This window comes from Zingiber officinale, chromosome 4B, assembly GCF_018446385.1.
Source record: "Zingiber officinale cultivar Zhangliang chromosome 4B, Zo_v1.1, whole genome shotgun sequence".
In the NCBI taxonomy this organism is placed as follows: domain Eukaryota; kingdom Viridiplantae; phylum Streptophyta; class Magnoliopsida; order Zingiberales; family Zingiberaceae; genus Zingiber; species Zingiber officinale.
Window position 1 is genome coordinate 108554685 of NC_055993.1, and position 11959 is coordinate 108566643.

Here is an 11959-nt window from a genome sequence, read left to right on the forward strand (position 1 = left end):
ACTAGTCAAGTAATAACAGAAATGTATGATTACGGTATACCATATACCTCCTATAGCTTGGAGATTCCTGTCGCTGCCTGGTCCCAAAATCGGAAAAGTCATGTCGAAAAACCAAATCATGAGATACAAAGCACGATAACAGACTTCGTAAACCTGTGGCTCTGATACCACTAAATTGGTATCAGATTAACTCAAAAATCCAGAACACACAAAACAGACATCACAAACCTGCTCTGATACCAAAAATTGGTATCAGCTTAACTTGAAAATCTGGAACACGAAAAATAGTCATCGCAAACTTTGCTCTGATACCAAAAATTATCACGCCCCAGAGGAGTCTCTTCCAGACAAAAATCCGGCAACATCTTCCCTGTACCGATGACAATTGGGACTAATATACATACACAAATAATATAATAACATATTCAACAGCCTACACAACTGAATATTAAACATAACCACATAATATAATAAACTCACACGACTAAAAATAAACACACAATCACATAATAAAATAACAATTCATACTGAAAGTAAACTCACACTCACACTCAAACACTCACACTCACACTCACGTAATATAAATCACATAATATTTGACCGCCAACCACCGTCACTGTGAGCTCCAGTGGGCTTGATTTTTGGTCAACTCATAGTCGTTGACTGAGATTAGATTACAGCACGCAGGATCTTATTATTAAATCACGTGATTGGGTATGATGGCCCCTTCACGGTAGTTTTATCTGATAATTATTAATTGTGTATGAGGTGGAACTCCATCTCCACCGCCCCTCCGGTGTCGAGGTTGTAGTCGTGACTCTTGGTGAAGGCATGCCCCCGCACCAGACGGAACACCCCCGTGCCGCCGACGATAGGGAGCTCCCTCACCGGCAGGCTGAGATCCACTAGGCCGAGCACCGTGATGGTGCTGCCCTTGTGCGGACCCTCCTCCTCGAACACCACCGTCATCACCAGCTCCGACACCGTCCCGTCCCTGGACACTCGCGCCGCGAACCCCTGCGCCCTCCCCACCGCCCGCGACGTCGCCTCCGGCCCCTCCGTCAGTGCGTTGTTCAGCACCACGATGTCGCCGAAGAACCGCGGCCCCGCGCCCGCCATCGCCGGAGGCCCCGACACGACTTTGGCGGAGCTCGGGTTCGAGCCGCCGTAGTCGTCGTGCATGTAGAAGTGGAAATAAGTGGGCTTCTCATCTCCGGTGAAGGATTCCGGTGCCATAAGAGATCTCTATACAAATAATTGCGTGACAATTTGGACCTTATTTATAGACAAATGTTCATACATTGATAGGGAGGTGAGTAAAGAACCACGTGGCTGCCGAGTTGATACGACTTGCCGAGCAGGTCTGAACCGCCGACCTATTGACTCGCCAAGCTGCTAACCTCCCGATCCGTCGACTCATCAAGTTTTTGATCTCCCGGCATACAAAGGGACACGACCATTACACAATGGCTTCACTGTTTAATGATTTTTTAATGACTCTTTAATCACCCTTTAATGATTTTTAATGACTTTTTAATGACTACTTTTAATGACTTTTAATAACGCTTTAATAACTTTTTAATGACTACTTTTAATGACTCTTTGGTACTTTTAATGCCCTTTAATGATGAGTCTATGGGGCTTCTCCTGTAAAGGTAAGAGGGCGAGCAATCAAGTTCTATTTTGTTATCTCATATACTCTGCTATTCTCTCCACGATCTCGTTTACTTTACTAGTCATTGGATCGACCTCACCGGAATAACTCCCGGCGAACCCTACGATGCATGTTATTCTATGCAAGAGTTGACCATGTCACAAAGATAAAACTCACCCAAAGTTGAAGAAGCTGACAGACTCAACAAAAGTTAACAATCGCCGATGTTCCAGAGGATTTGACCCACCTTTGGTCTTGGACAGGAATATTTTAGCATCGTATGTGGAAATCCATAACAATGAGTGAAATACATGGAAGCCCAGTAGAACCAATGACTACTATGATATTCTTCTGAATTCGATTCCACTTCGAGTAAAGCTGATACAAGACATGTGCATAGCGACCACTGATACGAGTGACCCGTATGCCGTATTATAAGTGTATCACATTACAATTAAAGTTATCGAACCCCTCTACACGAAGGTAGTAAAGAAATGACTCGGTCGCCTCTGACAAGGAATGTAACGATATGATGATAAATTTAGGATTGATTTGTTATTACTTAGGATTTTTGATATTAAATTGGGGGATTTGGATTTTGAATTCTAAAACTAAGAAATGAAATAGTAAAATAAATATGAAACAAAATCTAATGAACAAAAGACAATGCAAATAATGAGAGTCAAGTATAACCTAACTACACTGGTAGAAAAAAAAATAGCATAAAGTAAAGTATTTAATTAAACCTAAAGCATTAAATTAAAAAATCTAATCTAACTAACCTAATTGTATTTAAATGAAGACATAACACTGAGCAATTGAAAGAGAGATTGTATAAAGCAAGAGTTAAGCAAATTAAAATGCATCAAATTGAACCTAACTATTGTATGAACCTAACTACGGTTGGAGCATTTCATCAAACAAGTTGTCTGCATGAAACAATTCAGACCAAGTGTTGTGCAATCTAATTCAAGAAGATCAAGTTTCATATGAGCATTGAATAAAAAACATCAACACAAGCAAATGGACACATCAACAATTGGAGACGAAGTTTGTTGTTCAGAATATGATGAAGGCCGGAAATGTCTATGGGAAGTAGGTGTTGCGGATGAAGTGAATAGCTCTCCTCTTCTAACCCGAAGAGGAGAGGTGGCTGTGAGCTCGCCAGAAGAGGACCGCTGCTAGGAAAGGGCGGCCAGATCTCTTCTTCTAAACCGAAGAAGAGATGGTCGGCCGAATGGAGAAATGGTTGGAAGGTTATCGGAGTCTCTGGCTAGACTGAGAAGGTCGAGGTCTCTCTTCTTCGAACCCAAAGAAGAGAGGATCTCCGGCGGTGGCGGAAGTGCTGAATGGCGGAGAAGCAGTGTCGGGCAGAAATGGAGTTAGGAGAAGATGCGATGAAGGTAGGCCCACATGATGGTTGATGGATGAGATGAGGTGAGGAAAGGTTGGTCGATGGCGGTGAATGAGCAGAAGTGGTCGCCGACCATTTAGAGGAGATCTTCTGGACCGCTTTTTATGGTCCAGAGGATTGTCCCTTTGCATGCATTGGTGGGATGGATGACCCCCACTTGTAAAATAGGTGGGGACCATTCATCCCCACCAATACATGTAAAGGGACCATCCTCTAGACCGCAAAAATGGTCCAGAGGATCCGACCTCCTAACCGTTGGTGAAGGAGGAAGAAAAAGTGGTGGTGGCATCGTCCACATGAGAGTACTTGCAGTTGGTATTCGGATGATAAAATTGCATCACACGAGATACATGTAGCTCCTAAGCCTGATAAAGGAGGAGGGTTGTGTTAGGCCGACAGCCATCGTTAGAACTATAACAAATATTCAATAAATGAATTCATTAAACTATTGTGCTAATGCTAGGTTATCCTCAGAAGGAACGTGTTACAGGGTCTAACTGTAACGTTTCAACAAGGACTGTTATATCTTTTGAACTCGGATGTAGTACTAAATATGTAAGAGTTCGCATTACAAGATCCGCTATATCTCCATGAAAACATGAGTGTAGTGTTAAATAAGCATGAGCTCTCACACTATAGGTTGGATAAGAATAAATATGATATGAAAACTAATAATCTAATATTTGGAACATAAAACATAGGAACTCTCACTGATAAATCAATAGAGGTAGTAGATACGATGATTATGAGAAGAATTAGTATTTTGTGGGTACAAAAGACAAAATGGGTAGGAAAGAAGGTAAAAATGATGGAGAACTCGGGTTTTAAGTTATGGTACACAAGAAAGAGTAAATCAAAAAATAGAATGGATATTGTTGTAGATAGTGTGGGATCAAAAAGATACTGAGGGGGGCGAATAGCGTTCGTAGCTTTTTTTTTTTAAATCACGATAATATGCAACCAAAGAAAGAAAGAAAGAATCAAGCACTAACACAAGTAATTTTTACTTGGTTCGGAGTCTTCGACAACTTCTACTCCAAAGCTCGCACTCGATGAGTGCTTTCGTTGGACAATCACTATCAGTTCGCAAAGATTTATAAAATTTGAGTACAAGAACTACAAAGTAAATGCTACCAACAACAAAAAAGAAGTAGAGGAGCAATTAAGTGTCGATTGTTGGAGTAGTCTTTCGGTGTCATCAGAGTCTTCTCGAAGTAGCGCGAGTACAAAAGTCAGAGTGAATGTTCTCTTGAAGCTTCTGGTCAAAGGCCCTTTTATAGGCCATTTTCGGGCTCCCAGACCACCCTTGGGCCCCTAGAATGCTGATGACATGGTTGCACCTTAGTGAAACTCAATCTTTGATATTTCATCCATCTCTGAGCGCTCGGACCAGTCCGAGCACCTAGACTTGACGTGTGCCTGCCAACGAGTGTGCACCACTTTAACCAGTCACCCCGTTGCTTCGCCTCGTTGCCCGGGCGCTTGGACCACCTCCGGGCGCTCGAACCTTCGGGCCCCTGGACTATGTATGGGAACCTGGAGCTCCCTTTTTTAGCCACATGATTTTCTTGCATCATAAAGTTAGCACAACAAATAATAATATGGAAAGAAGAGTAGTAATTAAATATTTGACAGTCTCTAGACTGTCGAGTCCTGACTTTGAGTTTACTAAAACTCTAAGTCAAACTGACATCTACTGTTCTCTCAATCGAAAATACATCTTCACTGAATCTCTCCTCTAATTGCTTACCTTCACTTACTAATCGCAGACTTCCTTGATGTCAGGTCCCCTAACCCACCAGAACTTCCTACCAGATCACAACTAATCTGGACTTCAGCTAGTTGTCAACTCAACTGATCTTCCTCATGCCAAATCTCAATCAATTTAGACTTCATGTCAGCTATCAATCTAGTTGGACTTCAGCTTGGTGTTTCAGTCCTCTAGACTCATCAAGTTCATATCCTGCACACTTGGTAAAAGATTAGATTACAGCATAATCTAACTCTAACTTTTGTCATACATCAAAATTTGAGTTTGATTATTAGTATAACCTGCACCAACAGATAATTCGTTAAAGGATGAAATTATAGGAGTAGTTAGTAGGGTTAGATGAAGCTGTCAAATTAATGTTTAGGGACAACTTAAATGAAATATTATAAATCATTCTATCAAATGAAATACTTTTAATAGAAGGTGATCTAAATGAGCATGTCAGAATAAAAAATGAGGAATATGAGAGGATACATGAGGGTTATGAGTTTGAAATGTGAAATTAGGAAGGGAAAATTATGTTAGATTTTGCGATAACATGTGACCTTATATTAGCTAATATATTTTTTTAAAGAAAAGAGAATATCACTTAGTCATATTCAAAAGTGAAAATAATAAATTACAAATTGACTTTTTTATGGTTAAAAAAAGATAGAAAGATTTGTAAAGATTGTAAAATTTTTCCTAGAGAAAGCCTAATTATCCAACATAGGTTAGTAGTGTTGGATATACGACTCAAATATAGTATCAATGGAAAGAAAATATATACGACTCTTATAATTAAGTGGTGGAAGTTAAAGGATGCGAAGCAAAATATATTTAAGGAAAAGGTAGGAGTATAAGTATTAAGTAAAATATATGGTGACTCTAATACGACATGGGATAAAATGATATCAAAGTTGAAAATAGTAGCTAAGAGTGTACTCGGTGAGTCAAAGGCACATGCACCACTAAGTAAGGAATCTTAGCGGTAGAATGAGAAAGTAGAAGAGAAAGTCAAGGAAAAATGACATAGACCCAAATTCTATCCTCGTTGCAACGTCTCCAAAAGGGTGCCTTTGCTGGCCCAAGCTGGTCTAAGCTCCCGAACTAGTCCAGGCACTTGGACAAGTCAACTTTACGTTGACTTGTCTAGTTACTGCTCCGGTCACTTGGGTGATTCTTCGACCATCCAAAGTTGAACTCACTCAAACTCAACTTTGGCCTTCTTCTCGAGCAGACTTCTTTCCTGGCTTCTCGTCCATCGGAAGTAATGCACGCGCCCTTCTCGTCCCTCAAAAGTGAGTATTCCCACCTGTCACGCAGGTGACCCGAGTTCGTTCTCTAACAACGACGCCAAAATTTGATGTGTGATAAAAGTGACTGTCACTCGTTCACATCAAATTAATTTATTCATACTCAACCAAACCCCTTAACCTACACTAGGTAGTATAGTAGAGGACTAGGTCGTCTCTCACATGGAACTAATGGCAGGATGTTCGTTTTCAGACAAAATCAAACCGGGGTTTTGTTTTGGGGTTTTCTACACCTAAACAATAAAGGAAATCCTAACTAACCAACAAAAATGAGCTTAGAGCGCAGTGTCACTCTACACTATAAGGATCCTTTTTACAAAAGAAACATGCGTAAAGAAATTAACCAGCTATCTTATCTAATCATTAAAAATTTTCCTACACCGCATTGTCACGCTACGATACAAGAATATTTATCAATAGACATAACATGAAACATAACAAAGAACTCAAACATGCATAACGAAAGTAACAATTAAACAAAAGCAATTAAACTAAACAACTTAACAATAATTAAACATAACCTAATGATGTTTAAAAGCTAAACTTGTACCACATTGTTACCATACAAGATCAACAATCATGCATAATGAACTAAACAAAGTACTGAAACTAATTAACATGCATCATAAGAAAATAACAAAAGATTAAACACAAAGTAAACTAACAACTAAACATGAACATTAAACATGAAAGTAAACTAAACTATAAAATCAAACAAGAAACAAATAAATCCTAGTTAACTAATCCAATTCTCCACAACCAAACACGAGAAGTGCTCTGTCTGTCACTAATAGAACCATCGAGGAAGGAGACCACTATCACTTGAAAATCCCCTGAATCCGGTGGACGATGACGCTGTTGTTCAGAGATGTAATCAACGGCAGTGGAAGCGCAATTTTGTCTAAAGATACCACTCCGACAAAATCTCCTGGATGCGAAGGAGATCTACCAAGAACCGTCAGCCTAGATCTGCCCTCTTTACCGTGTTGGATAGAGAAGGTTGTGCAATGCCGGAGCTTGGAAGAGCGTCGTATGGAACCCTCCGGTGAAGGAAAAATGGTCTGTCTGAACCTTTGAGTGGTTGCTATTGGGGCAATTTTCCTATGTCAAGTTTGACCAGTTTGACTAAGCTTGAGTTGAGTCAAGTTTAAGTCAGGATTTGAGTTTTGATGTTTGACAATATAAGGAGATTGCTGGAGCAATCGTCCGGTTATGGAGATGGTCAAAAGGTTGACCAGGTTGATGAGAATACAAGTCAAGTAGGTCAAGGTTGACAGGAGACTTGACTGGGAAAGTCCTAACTGGATGTTAGGCATTTGAAAAGTCCTGGTGAGGAGCCAGGCAAGTGGAAAGTCCTGGTGAGGAGCCAGGCAGTTGGAAAGTCCAAGTGTGATCTTGGTAAAGGAGAAGTCCTGGTGAGGAGTCAGGCAATTGGAAAGTCCAAGTGTGATTTTGGAAAAGGGTGTAAGTCCAAGCGTGTGGTCTTGGCAAGATAAGTCCTAGTGTAACTTGGCAAGGAGAATCCGACAACTAGGATGAGGCAGAAGGAAGCTCCTGAAGGCAAGACGTGAAGGATGGAGAGATATCTGAGGGACGCAAGGCTGATGGAGGAGGCAAGAAGGCTAGTTCGAGGTTGGTTGGGTGTGGCCAAATGCTAGGCATGGAGATCCAACAGGTCACGGTTGACCAGGAGTTGGGTTGGAGACTTTGGACTTGAGATTGAGTCAAGTCCAGGTCGGTCAATCGATTGGGGAATCGATTGAACCAGGGTCCAATCGATCACTTGATCGATTAGAGTGTGCTGTGAAGGAAGGAATGACCCAATCGATTGGTCGATCGATTGGGAACATAAGTCGCGAGCACAGAGGCCTTCCCAATCGATCGGGCAATCGATTGGGAATCTCCAATCGATCGGTCGATCGATTGGAGCTGGGAGTTCTTGCGCGATCGCGAGAACACAGAAAGCTTCTGAATCGATCCACCGATCTATTCAGACTATCCCAATCGATTGACTAATCGATTGAGATTCGACCATTGCGCGGGATGCAGGTGATGGACGGCTGGGATTGTGCAGAGCTGACGTGGCAATCGATTGGGGTTGATTTCAATCGATTGGGAGCACAGGATATAACCGTTGCGAAGCGTTTTCTCTGTAGATCTTTGCGATCTTTTTCAGCGAGCTTACAGTGATTCTCAAGGCGATTTCTTTAACACTCATGCCAGTTTTTGAAGGCACTTGAGGAGTATCTTTAAGGTTCAAGAGACAACAAAAAATGGCAAGAAGAAAGGATATTCACTTGTATTCTTAAGGTTTCTTCTTGTATTTGTGTTTGTGTTGTGTGTGAGTTTGTACGAGGCTTCTTTGCCTCCGGCTGCGATTGAGAAGGAGTTGTTCATAGTGGAGATAGCGTGTCGTATGTGGATCATTGGATTAGTCACCTCATCTTGAGGTGGATACCAAGTAAATCTACTTGTTAGCGTTGTGTGAGTCTTGTATTGTATTTTCGCTGCATATCATCATCAAGACGAAGCAAACGACGCATATCATCAACAACAAGGAGCGCGACGAAACAGTATTCACCCCCCCTTCTAGCGGGCACATCAGTCCCAACAGTTGCTGCCTTCTTCACCGTATCCGGCAGAGTAACTCAAAGCTCCGATGCTGGTACGAGAATGAGGAAATGGAAGGATGTCAGAGAAGAACCAAAATCTCACCACCACTGGGGTGTCACCACCTACGTGAACTGCGTCGGAAGGTAGACCCGCTGTTGGCTGCGAGAGGAATGAAGATCTCGTCGGAGAGACCACTTCAGAGTCGCCCGAGGATTGTCGTTGATGCAACTCCGCTGAAGTCGCCATCGACAAACTCGTCATCTTTGATTGGGAGTAAAGGAAAGGGGCGTCAGGGGAGAAGAAACATGAAAGCCCTAGCCACTTCACCTGTGGGAGAACTGTGCCGATTAAAGCTAGTTCGGATCCGGGTTTGAGGAGGGGATCCATTAAAGCTTAGATTCGGATTCATTAAGGGTAAAGATTAGGGTTCAAATTGGGCTTCAAATTGGATGAGTTGGGCTTTGAATGAGGCTTTAAATTTGGGCTTTTTCTTCAATTATTCCCCTCTAGACATTTGGCAATTGAACCAAATCATAATATGACTAAGCCAGTGTCCTCCTTAATTGTCGTCTCTCTCAATTCCTGTAAAATAAAACATAATTAAATAATAACCAAAAATCTCCATAAAATATACCGAAATTAAAATGAAGACCAACAAAAATCCATATTCATTAAACACACTAAAAGCATATATTTGGATACATAAGAGGAGGAAAACACCAATAAATTACACTAAAATAATAGGTCCAAATGCTAGTTATCACCCTTCTCGTCCGCTAGTGTATTCTTCCGTAGCCCTTTGTCCCTCGGATGCACGGAGCTTGTAGACTCGCTTCTCGTGTCATCTTTTAGCTCACTGTGTCTTTCGCTTGACTTCCTATGTTCCTAAGTCCCTACACACTTAGACACAAAACATCAAATATGTATAGTCTAACTTAACTTGGTTGATCACATCAAAACTAACCCGAGATACTTACACTTACGTTGCTGCAGTTGGCACTGATGGTCAAACTCAAGTTTTGATGAATGACAAATAAATTAAAGTTATGTGTTATATTTGTCTAACTTCTTTATTGAGTGTACAAGAATTGGCGGGTCTAAAAGACCTAACACCAGGCTGAAGCTAAATTAGGTCTGAGGATTTGATAACTGACATAAAATCAAAATAAGTCAAGATATGACTTGATATCTGGCAGGAAGTTCAGCTGGGTCTGTGGGACCTGGCAGCCGGCTGAAGTCTAGTTGAGTCTGCGAACCTAACAACTGCAAGAAAATCTAGTGGGTCAAGAGGCAAGTCAAGTGATTACAACCTATAAGTGAGATAAGTCACTGGAGGAGAGTGATCCAGTGAGGACGATCCCCTTTGGGACTTAGGCACTGATCCATCCCAGCTCCAACCTAGGAGTCTAAGCATGAGATCTAACTAGACCTTGATTAGGTCTAAGTCATACTACGTTCATGCTTTTATAATGTTTTTCTAACTCTGTGTTGCAGGAAGACTAACATTTTGTAGGTTAATTAGAAAATTAATTTGATCGGTTGACCGAATGTCAGAGATTAGTCGACCGAACCCTAGAAGATCAAATCAAAATTCAGCTCAGGATTGGATTTCGACTGAAAGAATCGGTCGATCGAACGATGGATAACCAACCAGCAGTTTGGACCGAATAAGCCGAGGGTGGATTGAAGGTTCGGTCAACTGAACAACGAGGAATGGTCGACCGATAAAAGTCAAGTCTCGAAAAGTGATCCTAAGATTAGTGGATTGGATCATGTTTGAGTTGACTTTAAAAGGGGGCGTTCGGAGCTCAGAAAATAGAACTTCAGATAATCAATTTCGATCATTCTCCCGCTACATTCTCTATCTGTTGTGACTCTACTGTGCCCAACCATTACCAGCAAACTGACTCCAATACACGAGCTTAGCCAAAGTCAATTCTTCTAAGTGTTGATAATAATTTCATTTATTATGCATTTTCGTTTATATACTTGCAAAATAAAAGTGTAAGGTTGTTACACTTTTTTCGTCTTTTGTATTTGGATTACTCTTCCGGCAAATCCAAAAAAGAATTTAGTGGATTGTCTATCGATAAGTCCGAGGGACCTGAGTCTTAGAGTAGGAGTCATCGAAGGCTCTGAACCAAATAAAAACCCTTATGTTCACGTTTCTATTTTATCTCCTTTTCTAATTATATTTCCGTTGCATACTCGATTTCAAAATAAAAAAAGATAGTTTTCTAAAATCATATGATTCACCCGCCTCTCTTACGTGCATTGATCCTATACTTAGACGACTAATAAATGTTCTAGTTAAGATATGTGAAAATATGACAAACACACATATCAAATGAGGAAGTAGAAGATCAAAAAAGACTTAGTTAGTAATAATAAAATAAGATAAAATTTATTTAAGTATAGATGATGATATAGTATGAGATAGAATTCAATGACATAAAATGATCTATATAGTCGACTGTACCTAGTGGGATAAGACTTAGTTGGTGTTGTTATTTTATTTTTATTTTTATTATTATTTTACATTTTATTTTTCCTAAATGGGGCTCTATTACATAATTTTGTGTCTACCACGAACGTTTTCCAATTTATTTTAGTAGCTTGTGAAAAAATTTTATAGAACTGAATCGGTCATCTCAAAATTAATCAATGAGGCTAACTAAATTTATTAAATTTTTTTCTATTACATAATTTTTGGCGCCATCTGATGTGTTACACGCTCCATCCTTTGAGGGAGCTCTCACGTGAAATGGCAGCACAGGGTTGGCTCAATTGCTAAATACAAGGGATACTGAGACTGTAACGCTCGGGATCAAAATTTAATAGGAGATTTTATTATTTCTACTGATCTTGATCATGCATACATATCAATTTAGATTCCTGATCAACTCCGTGGCAATGGTACGAAGCCGTCATGAGGCATTTTACGTCGTCAAATGGCGGAATCAGACACATCACATTAATTACAGTAGCTGTCAACTATTTACCATCAGATAAATCATCAGATTAAGAGAGAAAAATATCACATAAAATTTAAGACTTATTCAATAGCCAAGGAAAGTTCATACTATTTGGAAAAAATTGAATAAAGTTTGCCTACCTATATCAATTAAATTATACATTATCTACCTCTAAAACTAATCAGGTGGAGTTCTGACATTTGAATTGTTAAAAAAATTAATAAAAATAAGGTTAAA

The 11959-nt window shown here is 40.3% G+C and overlaps 1 protein-coding gene across 1 annotated transcript; it reads right to left on the minus strand.

Annotated features, from left to right (window-relative positions):
• Positions 1 to 485: 485 nt before the first annotated feature.
• LOC121977819 (dirigent protein 23-like) lies at positions 486 to 1240 on the minus strand. The gene has a single exon (XM_042530243.1). The coding sequence runs from the start codon at positions 1234 to 1236 to the stop codon at positions 754 to 756; it is 483 nt and encodes a 160-aa protein (XP_042386177.1). The 5' UTR covers positions 1237 to 1240; the 3' UTR covers positions 486 to 753.
• Positions 1241 to 11959: the final 10719 nt, after the last annotated feature.

Bases quoted from the DNA above. Each gene is read 5' to 3' on its own strand.
- LOC121977819 (XM_042530243.1), bottom strand. From the start codon at position 1,236: ATGGCACCGGAATCCTTCACCGGAGATGAGAAGCCCACTTATTTCCAC.